This window comes from Trifolium pratense, linkage group LG4 (genome assembly GCF_020283565.1).
Source record: "Trifolium pratense cultivar HEN17-A07 linkage group LG4, ARS_RC_1.1, whole genome shotgun sequence".
NCBI lineage: Eukaryota > Viridiplantae > Streptophyta > Magnoliopsida > Fabales > Fabaceae > Trifolium > Trifolium pratense.
In genome coordinates this window covers 36,169,822-36,187,150 of record NC_060062.1, presented here as the reverse complement: position 1 = coordinate 36,187,150, position 17,329 = coordinate 36,169,822, and the positions used below count along the sequence as shown (strand labels likewise).

Genomic DNA, 17,329 nt, shown 5'->3' with positions numbered 1-17,329 from the left:
CGTTTAGTCCGCATTACAACACTATGGAAGCGGAGAACGACAAGTGCGTGAAGTTTGAAAGTGGTCTACGTCCAGACATTAAGCATATGATTGGATTTTCGCAGATAAGGGATTTTGCGACCCTTGTGAACAAAAGTAGGATTTGTGATGAAGATGGTAGAGCTAAGGTGAGCTACTACAAGGCTGTGAACGACCGAAAAGGGAAGGGACAAGAGCGCGGAAAACCTTATGATAACCGCGGTAGGGGTAATACAAGTGGTGGTAAGAAGCCGGTGAATGGAAATTGTTACAACTGTGGAGAACGGGGTCATATGTCTTATGATTGCCCGAAGAAAGGGGATAGGTGTAAGAATTGTGGAAGGCTGGGCCACAAGACCGAAGTGTGTAGGACAAAAGTGGTGTGTTTCAACTGTGGAGATGAAGGCCACAAGAGTCTGACTTGTAAGAAGCCCAAGAAGGTGATGGGCAAGGTGTTTGCTTTGAGTGGAGAGGATGCTAGCCTTGAGGACAATCTCATTAGAGGTACGTGTTTCATCTATGACACTCCTTTAATTGCGATTATAGATACGGGAGCGACGCATTCTTTTATTTCTTTGGATTGTGCGAAGCGTCTTAGTATTCCTTTAACGGATATGATGGGTAGGATGGAAATAGAAACTCCTGCTAATGGTTCAGTGATTACCCGACATGTATGTCGTAACTGCCCCGTAACCATTTTCGGTAGGCACTTTGGTATGGATTTAGTGTGTATTCCACTTAGTGGTATGGATGTGATTTTTGGTATGAATTGGTTAATCTTCAACCGAATTCATATCAACTGTCGTGAGAAGGCCGTTGTTTTTCCGAAGCCGGAGGAGAACTTGCATTTGATGAGTGGGAAGGAAGTATCGGAAGCGTTGAAAGAACATGCCGAGATGTTCATGATGTTTGCATCATTGAAACTCGAAGGAGGAGTTAAGATAGAAGAGTTACCGATCGTTTGTGAATTCCCAGATGTGTTTCCGGATGACATATCTGACGTGCCTCCAAAGCGAGAGGTAGAGTTTTCTATCGACCTAGTACCTGGAACTAGTCCGATATCGATGGCGCCGTATCGAATGTCAGCGTCAGAGTTGAATGAATTGAAGAAGCAACTTGAAGAGCTGCTTGAGAAGAGGTTTGTTCGACCGAGTGTTTCGCCATGGGGAGCACCTGTTTTGCTTGTAAAGAAGAAAGATGGGAGCATGAGATTATGTATAGACTATCGTCAGTTGAACAAAGTGACGATCAAGAATAAATATCCACTTCCGAGGATAGATGATTTGATGGATCAACTAGTTGGAGCTTGCGTGTTTAGTAAGATAGATTTGAGATCTGGATACCATCAGATTAGAGTGAAGACGGAAGACATACCTAAGACTGCATTTAGGACGAGGTATGGGCACTACGAGTATTCAGTTATGCCGTTTGGTGTGACCAATGCACCTGGAGTTTTCATGGAGTATATGAACCGAATTTTCCATTCATTTTTGGATAGATTCGTGGTGGTGTTCATCGACGACATTTTGATTTACTCAAAATCCGAGGAAGAGCACGAAGAGCACTTGAGGATTGTTTTGCAAGTCTTGAAGGAGAAGAAGTTGTATGCCAAGTTGTCAAAGTGTGAATTTTGGATGAAAGAGGTGAGTTTCCTAGGGCATATAATTTCAAGTGGAGGAATCGCGGTAGATCCTGCGAAGGTTGACGCTGTGTCACAGTGGGGAACGCCGGAATCTGTTTCAGAGATTAGAAGTTTCCTTGGTTTGGCCGGTTATTATAGAAGATTCATCGAAGGTTTTTCGAAGTTGGCTTTGCCGTTAACCAAGTTGACGAGGAAAGATCAAGCGTTTGTTTGGGATGGTATTTGTGAGAAGAGTTTCCAAGAGCTCAAGAGAAGATTGACTACTGCACCCGTGTTGATTTTACCCGATGCCAAAGAGTCGTTCGTCGTATATTGCGATGCTTCGAAGTTAGGACTTGGTGGAGTGCTTATGCAAGGGGGTAATGTGGTAGCATATGCTTCAAGGCAACTGAAGGTTCACGAGAGGAACTATCCAACGCATGATTTAGAGTTAGCCGCAGTGGTGTTTGCTTTGAAAGTGTGGAGACACTACTTGTATGGATCGAGGTTTGAAGTGTTTAGTGATCACAAGAGTCTGAGATACTTATTCGACCAGAAGGAGTTGAATATGAGGCAACGAAGATGGCTCGAATTCTTAAAGGACTACGATTTTGAATTGAGTTATCACCCCGGAAAAGCCAATGTAGTGGCCGATGCATTAAGTAGGAAAACTTTGCATATGTCATCATTGATGGTGAAAGAGTTAGAGTTGATTGAAGAATTCCGAGACTTGAGTCTTGTGTGTGAGGTTACTTCTACAAGTGTGAAGCTTGGAATGTTAAGACTGACGAATCCTTTTCTTGAAGATATTAAAGAACGTCAGAAATCGGATAAGAAATTGATGGAGAAGATGGTACTCATCAATGAAGGCAAGGAGACCAATATCAAGATTGACGAAAGTGGAGTCATGAGATTTCAAGGAAGAGTTTGTGTACCGGATGTACCCGAATTGAAGAGAATGATCATGGAAGAAGGTCACAGAAGTGGTTTGAGTATACATCCTGGAGTAACCAAGATGTATCAGGATTTGAGGAAGTTGTTTTGGTGGCCGGGAATGAAGAGGCAAATTTCTGAATTTGTTTATTCATGCTTAACTTGTCAGAAATCGAAAATTGAACATCAGAAGCCGTTTGGTTTGTTGCAACCAATGTTTATACCCGAATGGAAATGGGATAGCATTGCGATGGATTTTGTGGGAGGTTTACCGAAGACCAAGAAAGGTCATGAAGTGATTTGGGTAGTGGTAGATCGTCTGACGAAGTGTGCTCACTTCATTGCTATCAGGAAAGGTACTTTGGTGCCTAAGTTGGCCGAGATTTATGTGGAGCAGATTGTGAGGCTACATGGTATTCCAACAAGTATTATTTCGGATAGAGATCCGAGATTTACTTCTAGATTTTGGGAAAGCTTGCAAGAAGCTTTAGGAACGAAGTTGAGGTTGAGTTCAGCTTATCATCCTCAGACAGATGGTCAGTCGGAGAGGACGATACAATCCTTAGAGGATTTGTTGAGGGCTTGTGTTTTGGAGCAAAACGTGAATTGGGATTCTTGTTTGCCGTTGGTAGAGTTTACATACAACAACAGTTACCATTCTAGTATCGGAATGGCACCGTTTGAGGCTTTGTATGGGAGAAGGTGTAGGACACCTCTGTGTTGGTATGAAACTGGAGAAGGTGCAATTCTTGGACCAGAGATTGTACAAGAGACAACAGAGAAGATTCGGATGATTCGTGAGAAGATGAAAGTGTCTCAGAGTCGACAGAAGAGTTACCATGATAAGAGGAGGAAGGACATTGAATTCCAAGAGGGGGATCATGTATTCCTACGAGTTACATCGACTACTGGAGTAGGACGTGCGTTGAAGTCAAGGAAGTTGACATCGAGGTTTATTGGGCCGTTTGAGATTTTGAAGCGAGTTGGGAAAGTTGCGTATAGGATTGCATTGCCGCCATCATTGGCGAATTTGCACGATGTTTTTCATGTATCACAGTTGCGCAAGTATGTGTCTGATCCGACACACGTGATTGAATCGGACGATGTTCAAGTGAGGGATGACTTGACCATCGAGACTGTGCCTTTGAGAATCGAAGGGAGAGAAGTGAAGAGGTTGAGAAACAAAGAGATTGCATCCGTGAAAGTCGTGTGGGGAGGACCGGCTGGTGAGAATGCGACGTGGGAGTTGGAAAGCAAGATGAAAGATTCTTATCCCGATCTGTTTCTAGGTAATTTCGAGGGCGAAATTCTTTTAAGGGGGGTAGGATTGTAACGACCCGTTTTTCGTATTCGTATATTTTATTAAATGTTATTTTATTTATTAATTGGCTTTTATTATTTTAGTGAGCGACGAATAATTATTTAGCCGAACGTAAGTTATTAGACGCGAAAACCATTGTTTTGGGCTTATGGGCGTGAGAGGCATGGGCCTAAGCCAATTGGGCTTGGTTCATGACTCATGAGAAGTAGTATAAGTAGCAAGTCCAACTTATGAATAGTTTCACAATTCATTTTCCTTGAGTTTGAGTGAGTAGAGCAAGAGCAAAACCATAGAGCTAAGCTAGGGTTTGATCAAGAGAGAAAGCTTGAGCAAGAGAAGGCTTGGATCATCATCTTTGCTTAAGGTAAGAGATTAGAATTCATGATTCTTGAGTGACAAGGAGGGGGGAGATTGTCTATGTCTCCGTTCCCGAACTCTCCCACTCAATTTCTTTTAGACTTTTGATAAGCTTTTGTATGTGAGTGTGATGTTCTTCATCATTACTTTGTATGTGTTAATCACTAGCTTGATTTCATGATAAATATGTATGTGTTTGGATCATGTTGAAAAAGTTTATAAAAGTTGCTTAAAACTCAAGAAATTGGCTTGATTTTGATTATTAGAGGTATTTGGATGTTTGGAAGGGATGATTAATGTTCCTTGATACCATATATGTTTAGAATAGCTGTTTATATGAATTTATAACATGTTTAGATGAATTTTTGAGTGGAATCAATGTTAAACCGCCTTAGATAACTCAAGAACAGATATTTCTGGTGTAGTTCGCTACGGATTCGCTACGGATTCGCTTAGCGAATATGTTCGCTACGGATTCGCTACGGATTCGCTTAGCGAATAAGTTCGCTACGGGTTCGCTACGTGTTCGCTACGTGTTCGCCATGTACCTGTAACCCTCTGATGTAGTTCGCTACCTGTTCGCTACAGCGAACGTGTTCGCTACGTGTTCGCTACGTGTTCGCTACGTGTTCGCTACGGGTTCGCTACGGATTCGCTCAGCGAACAGCACTGTGACAGCAACTTTTTGATAATTGTTTTAAGTGCAATTAGGCACTTGTAACATGGTTTAAGGGTATCCTTACATGTTTATTGATACATGTTGATGTTGTTAATGCTTATTGTTAATCGTTATATGATTCGCACGCGTATGCAATGACTTGTAGTTCAAGTGACTATGTTTATGTTTTAACATTAATTTGCAATGTTAAGGAAATGATGTGTGTTTTATGACATAAGTGTAAATGAAACTTTATGTGTATAAAAATGGTTATGCAGATAATTATCATGTGAATAATTATGATTTGAGTGATAGGTTATTGTGTTATCCTAATGTGTTAGATGTTGGAATTGTGTTTCCGCATCAGTGAATGAATAGCTTCGAGCTAGATAGCGTCATGTATTTGATGTGTTTAAAAGTAATCATGCATTCATGATTGTATGTGAACATTGGAAACTTGGGTTCCAATAACGAAAATGGATTATGTGTCCATAATGAAGCCGAGGATCGGATTAGATGAATCCATGAGTCCAGAGCTGCTATCCAACAGGATATAAAACTGTTTTGGCTTATCCAAGGGAGATAAGATGGTTCGGTAAGTTCCGACATATCCAGCATGATATAAAACTGTTCTTGGTCCACCGTTGGTGTGACATCTTGGTACCACATGCATTTAGTTATGTCTAGGGATGGCATGACAGTGAATTAATTGGCATTAGATACCTTAGGGTAAATGCGCATATATTTGATAAGTGGTATGTGACATTATCTGGTCGAATTGTGTTGAACTTTATTAATTGATAATTGTTTAGTACAATGTTTTGGCGTGAGTTAGAATATGTATGATAGCTCGAAAGTGTAAGGCTTTTCTTATGCTCGTATGATATGCGATTATGTTTTCTAACTCTCTGCTTTGTGTTATTTGCTGGACCTTTGGGGGTTCAGATATTCAGGCTGAGGATTGTGCCGACGTTTAGACTGCGGTTCTAGCGTGGTGTTGAAGTACCTTTTGGGTGAGGAGACTTAGAATAGATTACTCCTCTTAGTACTAGCTTTTGACTAGAATTTGTAAATAGTAAATGCTCTGGTAATGTAACATCGAGTCGGGGTTTACGCTTGGATTTCATCGTATATCGGTGTTACCTTTTGATATGCTAGTTCTTGTATAAGTGACATCCTTAGGGATGAATTTGGCTTATGTATATATATATGTATATATATGCATGCTTGGTTTGATTGGAATCCGCTGTTGCTTTTCATGTTAAATTTCATGATGCTCTGTGTGTATGCTTGTGTTTTAATTACCGCGTGGCACTCTGCCTTTACACTTGTTAAAAAGTTTTTAAAATTGCGTTTTTAAGGGTAGTATGGGTTAGGGTGTTACACATATCAGCGTCCACGTGGACAAATTTAATATCCATGTCATTATTTGTTTTTAATTCAATAAAACTTATTTTATAAAATAATTTAATTAAACCTAAGAAAGCTCATTAAAATAAAAAATCCAAAAATTCACAACCTCTAATTTATTAATCCTAAGAAAAAACAAACAATCACAACATGGACATGATCCTCTTTGATTCATATCAAACAATTGCATATTGAAAGCAAGTTTTGTGTTTCAAGAACCTTCAACTTCATCATCATCCAACTTTATATAAAATCAATCTAGAATTAAACTTCAAACTTAAAACAATTTTTGGGTTTTCATTCAAACTCATCCAAAGTCATAGATAGTTTAAAGAGTATGAGTAATTTCTATTGAAACACAAAATCATCTCTAATTTCTTTTCGTTTTTAAAAATCCAAAAATTGTTGAGTTTGAACGGAAACCATAAGATTAGTGAAATCCATAAGGAAAGATTCTCTCCGACGGTGAATAAAATTCTAGTAGTTGAAGGTTTGATAATTAGGGTTTCAAATTTCATATTTTATAAGATTTAACAATTATTATTTTAGTTGAATATATAATTCTAACAATTAAAATATTTTATAAATAAAGTTTTATTGAATTTAAAAATATATAATAATGTCATGAATATTAAATTTGTCCACATGAATGTTGCCACATCATTAGTTACAAGGTCACATCAACAAAATTAACCCCAAAATAGGATGGGGGATCAAAACTCAAAAAAAATGAAAATAGGGGGACTAAAAAGTTGATTTTTAAAATAGGGGGACCAAAACTTCATTTTTTTGAAAATAGGGGGACCAAAAGTGCATTTAAGCCTATAAAAAATTAAAAATTAAAAAATAAAAACCTATAATTTGGGTGGGTCAATTTGGCTTGGGACCTAGGGTTTATGGTTTCCTTGTATACAAGCCTATAATATAAAAAATAAAAAATATTTTATTTTCAATTAAATTTAACAAGTCTCTAAACAGTGAGTACTCCATTCCAATTGAAAATGAAACCCTAAATTGAAGCTCCGTTTGTTCCTCTCCATCATCGCTTAAATGTCATTCTTAAGGTTCACCTTTCGATCTTCTTCTTCTTCTTCGTCTCCCATTTCTTACTTAAGGCGATTTTACTCTCACTCTCCATTTCATGTTAATAACAATGTTGATAATGCTGTTTCTTCATTCCATAGCATGCTTCGTATGAATCCAACCCCATCCATCGTACAATTTAACAAGATTTTAACTTATCTTGTTAAGACGAAACATTACCCCACTGCTATTTCCCTTTCTAACAAATTACAATTCAATGGAATTATGCCTAATGTTGTTACTTTCAATATATTGATCAATTGTTACTGCCACCTTCGTCAAATGTCTTTTGCCTTTTCTATATTAGCTAAGATTCTCAAGTTGGGTTATCAGCCCAATGTCATAACCTTAAATACTCTTATCAAAGGTCTGTGTTTCAACGATAAGGTGAAAGAAGCTCTGCATTTTCACGACCATGTGCTTGCACATGGATTTCACCTCGATCAAGTTAGCTACGGGACCTTGATCAATGGACTCTGTAAAATTGGGGAAACAAGAGCCGCCTTGCAAGTTCTAAGACAAATTGAAGGGAAATTGGTCAAGCCTAATGTGGTAATATACACCACAATTATTGACAGTCTGTGTAAAGATAAGCTTATAAGAGATGCTTACGATTTATATTCTGAAATGATTGCAAAGAATATTTCTCCTAATGTTTTCACTTACACTTCTCTAATATATGGATTTTGCATTGTTGGTCAATTGAAAGAAGCATTTGATTTGTTCCATGAAATGCCATTGAAAAACATCAACCCAGGTGTTTATACTTTTACTACACTGGTCGATGCTCTATGTAAAGAAGGAAAGGTGAAACAAGCTAAAAATGTGATAGCTGTGATGATGAAAGCAGGCGTGGAACCTAATGTTGCTACATACAGTTCATTAATGGATGGGTATTGCCTAATCAATGAAGTGAATAAGGCCAAAGATATATTTAACACTATGGCCCAAAGAGGAGTGATGCCCAATGTTAATTGCTATAGTGTCGTGATTAATGGGCTGTGTAAAATTAAAATGATGGATGAAGCCATGAATCTCTTCAAAGAAATGCAAAACAATAAGATTATTCCTAATACAGTAACTTACAGTTCTCTAATTGATGGTTTGTGCAAATCAGGGAGAATCTCTCATGCATGGAAACTTTTTGATCAAATGCATGATAGAGGTCAACCTGCTGATGTAATCACTTACAATTCCTTATTACATGCTCTATGTAAAAACCATCATGTTGACAAGGCAATTGCATTGGTCAAGAAAATTAAAATCCAAGGTATTCAACCAGATATGTTCACATACAGTATACTTATTGATGGACTATGCAAGGAAGGGAGACTTAGGAACGCACAAGAGATTTTTCAGGATCTTTTGATTAAAGGCTATAATGTAACAGTCCGGACATATAATATTATGATCAATGGTCTTTGTAAAGAGGGTTTGTTTGATGAAGTAAAGGCCTTGTTGTCAAATATGGAGGATAATGGTATCATTCCTAATGCTGTAACTTATGAAACTATTATTTGTGCTCTCTTTCATAAAGATGAGAATGAAAAGGCAGAGAAACTTCTTCGTGAAATGATTGCTAGAGGACTATTGTAACAGTAACTATAGGTAAGATGATTTCTCAATATATAATTGGTTATTTTGATGACAATTATGTAATTATTATGATTTATTTATTTTGTTAGTAGTTAGATATACAAAAGAAAAGGGGGGGACTACTCAGTGGTCTCACTATCCCTTTGATATTAATCAAAAGTCATTAATGGTCGATTCTTTCTTTTTTTGACACAGTTATCCTTTATATTTGCATTGTACTGTCAATCAGCTTCATGGTTGTTATCAGAATGTATCCTGCTCGAGTATCATAAGCAGTGGTGGTGAAGTTAAAGTGTGTTGGTCTGTTGTTAAGCTTCAGAGGTCGTTTTCTTGTCCTTAGTGTAGTAGTGGCAGACTTGCCTATGCAAGAAAAGCAGATTACAAAGGTGTTAACTAATAGAGGAAGGCTTTGAGTGTTGGGGCTGAATTGCACAGAGTGGCAGTAGCAAGGGTAAGTAGAGGCTTTTCGAAGGAAGGGTGTGAAGGTATTGGGGGAGGCAACTTGGATAGTATGTTTCGAAACTTGGTAATTTCTTAAGTGTTGGTACATTGATAGATTGGTTACTGAGTTTTTAGTTTTGATTGCAATTGTACATTGAATGGCTGAACTCAGTGCCGTGTTGTAAGAGTGCATTTGGCTTCAGCCTGTTATGCTGAGACGATACTGCAAATTTATGCAGGTGGCAAGCATTTTAGAAATTGATGATCTATCTAGTACCTACTGTGATTGTTTTGAAGCACATATTGTGTTTAATCTTGTTTGTTGCGCTCTATCGGACCACTCAAGTTACGCTCTAGATGTTCATTCCTGAGTGTGGGTGGAGTGTGTTAAGAGTCTCACGTTATATAATATAAGGTCTGAAAATAATTTTATAATTGGGCTAGGACTGTTCAGTTCAGATAGATAACTAAACCGAACCATAACAATGGTTCAGAAGAACTGAACCGAAATGCTATAGTCTTCCTCCGAACCGAACTGAACCGGATTAATGGTTCGGTGAACCAGTTCTTAATTTCGAACCGAACTGTTGTCATACAATTTTTTTCCAAACCAAACTGTATTTTTTGGGTGAACCGAACTGTGTTTAAGACATCCTTATGTTGCTAGTAATAATGTAACATCATATTTAAAGCTTTACCACAAGATGTATTCTGGCCTTCTATGATGCTTGAATTTCATTTGGACTGTAACTCTATTCTATTTTAGCCGACTGTGAAGTTTATCATGCAAATATATTCACAAAGCTGCCATATTCTGTGAGCTCAGGTTCTCTCCATATGCAAGTTTTTGGTATGTTTACTAACTCTTCCTTTGTTTCAGGCTCAAAGGGATGAAATAATACTATGTTATTTTAGAATATTTTTTGTCCCTAAATCTAAAAAAATGAGGTGAAAAATATCTGGTTAAAAGTCAAATTTTCTCCTTCTTTCGAATAGACACATCACACTTGATAGTTACTTGTGAATACAAAGGCTGGTGAACTATGCAATAGGTAACTATCACACTTTAGATTTAATTAAAAGTCATGTGTTGTTATGTTCATTTTGTTATTATAATGGTAGCAACCGGTGATTTTTTTTTTATTCTTGACATAATTATACTTTTTTCCCAATGTATTGTCTATTTTCATCGTATGACTGTAATGATATTTTCATCCATGTGGCTGAAATTGTTGATTCATTCCTGCTATATTAATCGTAGCTTTTTCAAAGGTTATGGTTGTAATTATTTCAGGAATGTGTAGTCTATAGAGATAATCTTGAATATACTTATAGGGGATTCTGTTTGAATCGGAAGGGGAAACTCTGGGTGTATTTAGTGTTCACATTAATGTTGTTGTTTACCTGAAAAGAGTCATTCATAGGCATAGAAAATTCAACATTAGCCTAGAACCGTATGTTGTCATATAAGACAACATGATTTGTTTCAACAATATTGATTTGCTCTCCACGGGGCATCCTATTTTTTTGTGATTATAGTCTTGCTATTGGCTTGATTAGTTACTGCATGGACTCCTTATTTCTAAAGTAAGTTAAATTATCTTCCTTTACCTTTTTTGTGTTGTATATTTGGTTTGTATCAATCACTAGATTTGATTATAGTGTCTGTAACTGTAATATTTGGTCGAGTTTGCATGGTGTGGATGATGTACCTTGGAATTTAAAAGGCTGTGGAAGGCGGAGGAACAGGGGCAGCGAAGAAGATGGGGGTAGAGCGTGAGCAGGCTGATTCAGTTGAGTCTGAGGAAGAGCGTTAATTAAGGCTTTCAGAGTTTTGAAATGTGGTAGAAACATTTAAAGTTTTTCATGCTACTGTGACAAGTTAGCTATTGTCACAACCATAGATAAATTTGTGATTGGTATCTAAGATTATCTAGTTGTTACTTCTCAAAGTAAGAATTGTAGTTTTTCACTTGGCAATATACTGCAATTTTGGCCTTGCAGCAACTCAGATTCAAGCTTGTCAAATGATTTGTTAGAGAATATTGAAAATCAGATACAAGAGATGTCATAGAAGATTTATTTGATAATGGAATTCCAAACAATCTGGTGACTAAAAGAATATACAGCTTCATAGTTATTATGAGCACTTGAGGTGTGTTGTTATGTTCATTTTGATATTATAATGGTGTCAATGAGTTGGTTCTTTTTTGTCTTGACATAGTTATCCTTTATTTTTGTAATGTATTGTTGATCAACTTCATTTACTTTTAAGGGTGTTTTCATTCATTCCTCATTTTAGTGAGTCAAATCACAAACCGATTTGAGAAGATAGGAGCTTTGAAAGTTAATGTTCCTGTTGTATATGGTTTATTCATTCAGTGTTGAAATGAAGCAATAAGACTATACAAGTCTGCATATAAATATGTAGTTGATAAACAACCTTGTTATAACTTATAAGAGGAAAAACAAAGACATGATGTAAGCAAGCTTTGAAATTTATACAATGTGAGTTAATTTAATGTTTAGATAATTTTTTTTTTTGATAATGAATGTTTAAATAATTGAATACACCACAAGTTTAATAATTTTTTTCCACATTTATCTTGATAATGGAAGAAATGGAAACAAAAGAAAATGGAGAGAATCCGAACTGGTATTATCCTAGCATTTATAAATTGTAGAAACATAAAAAAAATAAGTGTCATGTTAACTTGTGCCCTAAAAGGAATGATTTGTTAGTCATTAGTTTTTACAATTGTAGAAACATTTATGCACACCCTTGCCATCATAAGATTGTATTTGGCTGATTGGTAAAGCAGCGCATTTGGTGATTATAGTGTCCCGAGTTCGATTATTTGGCTTAACTACACATTTGGTTCTTTTTTAGATTTTAATTTGGTCTCTTACGTTTAAAAAGTATCAATTTGGTTCCTTACGTTTATTTTAAGTTTCAAGTTAGTCCTTTCCGTCAATTTTGTCACATGTTCCAGTCAATTTGCATATGTGGACTGACACATGACACTTGGACACACTGACACGTGTACTGTTCAAACGGTGTTAGTGGCAAAACTAACGGAAATGACTAACTTGAAACCTAAAATAAACGTTAGGGATAAAATTGATACTTTTTAAATGTAAGAGACCAAATTGAAACCTAAAATAAACGTAAGAGACCAAAATGTGTAGTTAAGCCTATAAATTTTCAAAATATATAATATTAGAGAAATCAAATTGTGGGATTCATAGTGATGTTATAATAAGTACAAAATTTACTTTTTTATCGATGTCCTTACCATTGAGCTAAACTTACGGTGATATATTTTAACGAGTATAAAATTTATCATTCAAATTGAAAATTTATATCATATATATAATTCATGTAAAATGTATAAAAATTTAAAATCATTTGGTATATTTGACATGTTATTAAGACTCACAAAAATTAACAATTTATATATTTTTAGCCCATGATAGAAGAAAAAAAAAATTCATACTACATTGCGGCCCTCCCCAACAATGTAGTCTAGCTCCACCATTGGGGGATAGTGTCTAAGTCCAAGGTAGGAAATATCTAAGGCTCAAAGAATGCTTACAAAAATATTTTCATATTTATCTCCCTCTAAAAACACTAGTGTAGCTTGAAATCAGAACATCTCGAATTCAAGACCTATATCTTTTTACCGCTAGATTAATCCTTTAAAGATACTCTCTTTGAATTTTCTAGGGATGACAATGGGTAGGGTATGAGTAGGGTACTATAGTCCTCATCCTCACACCCGCAGTTTAAAAAAATACCCGTACTCATCCCCATACCCGCGTGGGTAACAATCTTTGTCCCGTCCCCATACCCTATGGGTACCTAAGTACCTATACTCATACCCGTTACCCGCACTTTAGTTATAATATATTGATAAATAACAATCATCGATGTAATTCAATTGAAAATCATTCAAATATCTCAAATCAAGTAATTAAATATTACAAACCAAAATATCAGTTCATTAGTCACCAGCAACAGGAAGATTATCAGTTGGGGGTTGCAATTGATCCTTCTCAGAGCTATCCACATTATCAATCGGTGCACTTTGAGGTTGTGATGGAGTAGGGTTACTTTCAAATTCCTTTTGTACTTCCATGTAAAATTTTAAACTCCTAAAAATAAAGCAAGAAATAATGAATTTTCAAAATCAAACAAAATCAAATTCTCCTACAACTTCTACTGTTTATTATATACCAACTTTCAATCGATTACATCCCTTAAAATTATATTATAACACCAACCCAAATAACCACTTAAATAACAAGCCTAAAACCAATAAAATCATAACACTATGCATGAAAGGTTCCTACACAACACTAAAGCAAACACTATGCATGAAAAATAAAATTTATATAAACACAAAATCTACTATACTATTCTCCAAATAAATACATAAAAGCACAAACAAAAAAAAAATGGAATAAATTGGAACATGAATAATATAGTCCAGCAAATAAGAAGAAAGTGAAAATAAAAAGACACAAATATAGGAACACTATGGAGAAGATGACCAGAGGAGACTTACAACAACAGAAAAAATAAGCTTTGAGTCACTGGTGGCTACTAGGGTTTAGGGCATTTTGGTTTTCTTTGTATTACTAGCGGGCCAGGCAGGCGCGTTCCGCGCCTGCCTGTGTCTAACTTATGTACCCAAAAAAAAAGATACGCCTTATGTTATGGTGAGTTTGTTAATAAAAGATTTTTGTTGCTACTAAAAAAAAGCAAGGGTAATGTTGGTATTATGAAAATTCTACCCCAAAACTCATGTATTCTTTTTATATATTATAGTATAGAATAGATATAGATGAAAAAACCATAAAAAAAAAGAGAGGAAGTTAAGGGTATAGAATAGATATAGATGAAAAAACCATAAAAAAAAAGAGAGGAAGTTAAGGGCAATTATGGAATAATTAAAAAACCATAAAGGAAGTTAAGGGCAAAATGGACCAAAAAAAATCCAGCCCAAACTCCCTTATCCCCTTTATATATTGTTATAGAAGTATAGAATAGATATAGATGAAAAAACCATAAAAAAAGAAAGAGAGGAAGTTAAGGGTATAGAATAGATATATATGAAAAAACCATAAAAAAAAAGAGAGGAAGTTAAGGGCAATTATGGAATAATTAAAAAACCATAAAGGAAGTTAAGGGCAAAATGGACAAAAAAAAATCCAGCCCAAACTCCCTTATCCCTTTTATATATTGTTTTATATATTGTTATAGATGACTACTAAGAATTTAATTTTTTTTTTCAAGTCGTTTTGCTTTTTCTCTTCAATAAAATATTTTAAGTTGAGATTGTTTTTTCAAAATCCCATATTCGAATCCGAGATAACTTCTGGCTATGGATGCCTACCACCACTGTATAAAAAAAATTTAAATATGTATCTCAAAATGACATATTTTATCATGAAGTATATTTTCAGATGACACAAAATTCACATTTTTCCTATATGCAACAATTTTAGAGATTTTCTTCTGCCACCATACCAGTTTCTTGCGCGCTCTACGCATTTTTCGTTTTACCCTTTCCGTTACTTAAGTTGCGGGACGTTATAAAAATAAGATTTTTTTGAAAAATTCTGTCTATTACTTAAGTAGCGAACGTTATAAAGATAAAGTATTTTAGGAGTATCCACTACCTAAATAGCGGACATAAGTATTTTGATAAATTTATAGGACGCGCGGGAAAATAAATAGAATGACAAAAGTAAATCTCATAATTTTAGAGAGGTGCTGAAAGCCAATGGACCTCATTTGTGCCAAAGGCCCAAAACAGTTTTACATAACTGCCTCCCACTTTTCCCCCTTTTTCTCCCATTCCAGTACCACCAAACCCTAGCCCAACTGCCCAACTACAGATATATAAATACACACACCACTCACTTTCCCATTCCCTTCCCACTATCACCACCACAAAATTTTCCTCAGTTTTTTCAGATCTCTCTTTATTTATGATGTGTAAAGTGCATCCACTATGATTCTCTATTTCTTTCTTTCATCATGTTATAGAGAATACAAAGTGATGCAAAATCAATTAGTTCCTCTGGACGGCATAGTCCTAATTTTCAATGGATTCTTGCTTTTTCTCGTAGGCTCTACAATTTTTAATCAATTTTTTGTTTTTTCTTTTCTGGCTTTTCATTTTTCTTTCACAAAATCAATCAATCCATTGCAAAAATCAAACCTTTTTTATAAATCAAATTTCAATTCTTTCATTTATGGTTATGTATGTGAAATTTTGTTATTGCTCAATGATGATTATTTTGCTTTAACCACACTGAAAAGAATCTGGAAGGTGTTTGATGCCACTTTTATTTAAGTTTATAATTTGCTTTTTGTGCTTGATTTTTCCTAATGACTTCATTCTCTAACAAAAGAGTTGTAATTTAGTTTCCTCTTTTTTTAGAGATTGAGAGAAGGCTTTATTAAGCACTTAAAGCAAATTGACTTAAATGTTAGGGGCATTTTCCCATCTATGTTTCTTATGTGGAAAAACTGTGCCATTTAACTGAGAGCAATCAACACTTCACCTTATAGTTTAATATTATTGTTCTTCCAATATTGTTCAATTTTTTATTACTCAATTGCAAAGATATGATGAATGTTTAATGTAATTAACTGTCTGTTTTATATTTTGGACCGTTTTTTTGGACGGTTATATTGGCAATGTAATTAAACAATGTTTGTTTATGATAAGTTTGATTTCTCTTTCTCAATTTTATCATAAAACTTGGGGTTTGTGTTGTGAGATAATATAAGAAATTAGGATATCATAATGTAATCATTGAGTTGATAATGGATGGTGTAAAGTGATAGAAAGAGGGAATTTTTGTTTTTTTAACGCTAAATATATAAAGGAAATTAGGTGAAATTCAGAAATTAAAATGAACTATGAGATAAAAAAAATTGGAAATAAATATGTTCTTCTTTGCATCAAATAGTTTCAGTGACTCGCAATCCATTATGATTGAAGAATTTCAAGTATAGCTTGTAATAATCTATCTTCTAGGGCATATGAAGATTCATTCGCCATCTGGAGCAAATTTACCCACTAAAATATCGCCATCTGGAGCATTTTTGTCTAAATTTTGGAGTAAATGGGCTTTTAGATGCGAAATTTTATTAGTGATTCTTTCAGGACCGTGGCTTGTCACATGAGTCTTAATTTCATATTTCTGTATATGAAAAGAAGTAAAAATATCTTCATAGACCAGACACTCACTAATGAGTACCATGGTAATTTTCAAGAATATCCCATGCTCTTTCATCTTGTAGCGTTTGAGATTTTCCCAAAAGGATGACCATCAACATTTTGTTGAATGTAGAAGAGAGCTTTACAATCTTTCTTCTTAGCTTCTTTGAATGTCAGTCTTTGTGCTTCATTTGGATTTGCCCCTAAATGCTCATAGCCATTGCATAAGATTACTCACTTCTTGTGCTCCGAGGAGAGACTTCATTACAATCCATCTATCCCATTTCTTGCGATCAAGAACCATAGTATTTGATGAAAAACCACCATTATTGTTCATCTTGCTTGTCAAGAAATCGATATCAGGGATTCCCAATTGATTTCCCCTCACTATATCACTCGCGTCCTAGATTTCAACCAGGCTCTTGATGGCAGTTGTTAGAACATAATGAGCGGGGACCAAAAACACACAGATGAGCACGCATTGAGCTCAAATCAATGTGTCTGGGAATAGGCGCACGATAGGCTTAGTTTTGTTTTTTTGGATATGTGCTAGTTTAATATGAATAAATTTGGTAGGACTAACCAAAACAAGAGGACCAAAATAATCAATTTTTTTGATAGAAAGACCAAAATAATAATTCTAGTAATATTAG

The 17,329-nt window shown here is 35.4% G+C and overlaps 1 protein-coding gene across 1 annotated transcript; it reads left to right on the top strand.

The window, feature by feature from the left end:
- Positions 1–7,315: 7,315 nt before the first annotated feature.
- Positions 7,316–11,732, top strand: LOC123920704 (pentatricopeptide repeat-containing protein At1g62910). The gene is made up of 2 exons (XM_045973005.1): positions 7,316–9,009; positions 9,193–11,732. Exon 1 carries the CDS (start codon positions 7,369–7,371, stop codon positions 8,995–8,997), a length of 1,629 nt encoding a protein of 542 aa, XP_045828961.1. The 5' UTR covers positions 7,316–7,368; the 3' UTR covers positions 8,998–9,009; positions 9,193–11,732.
- The last annotated feature ends 5,597 nt before the right edge of the window (positions 11,733–17,329 follow it).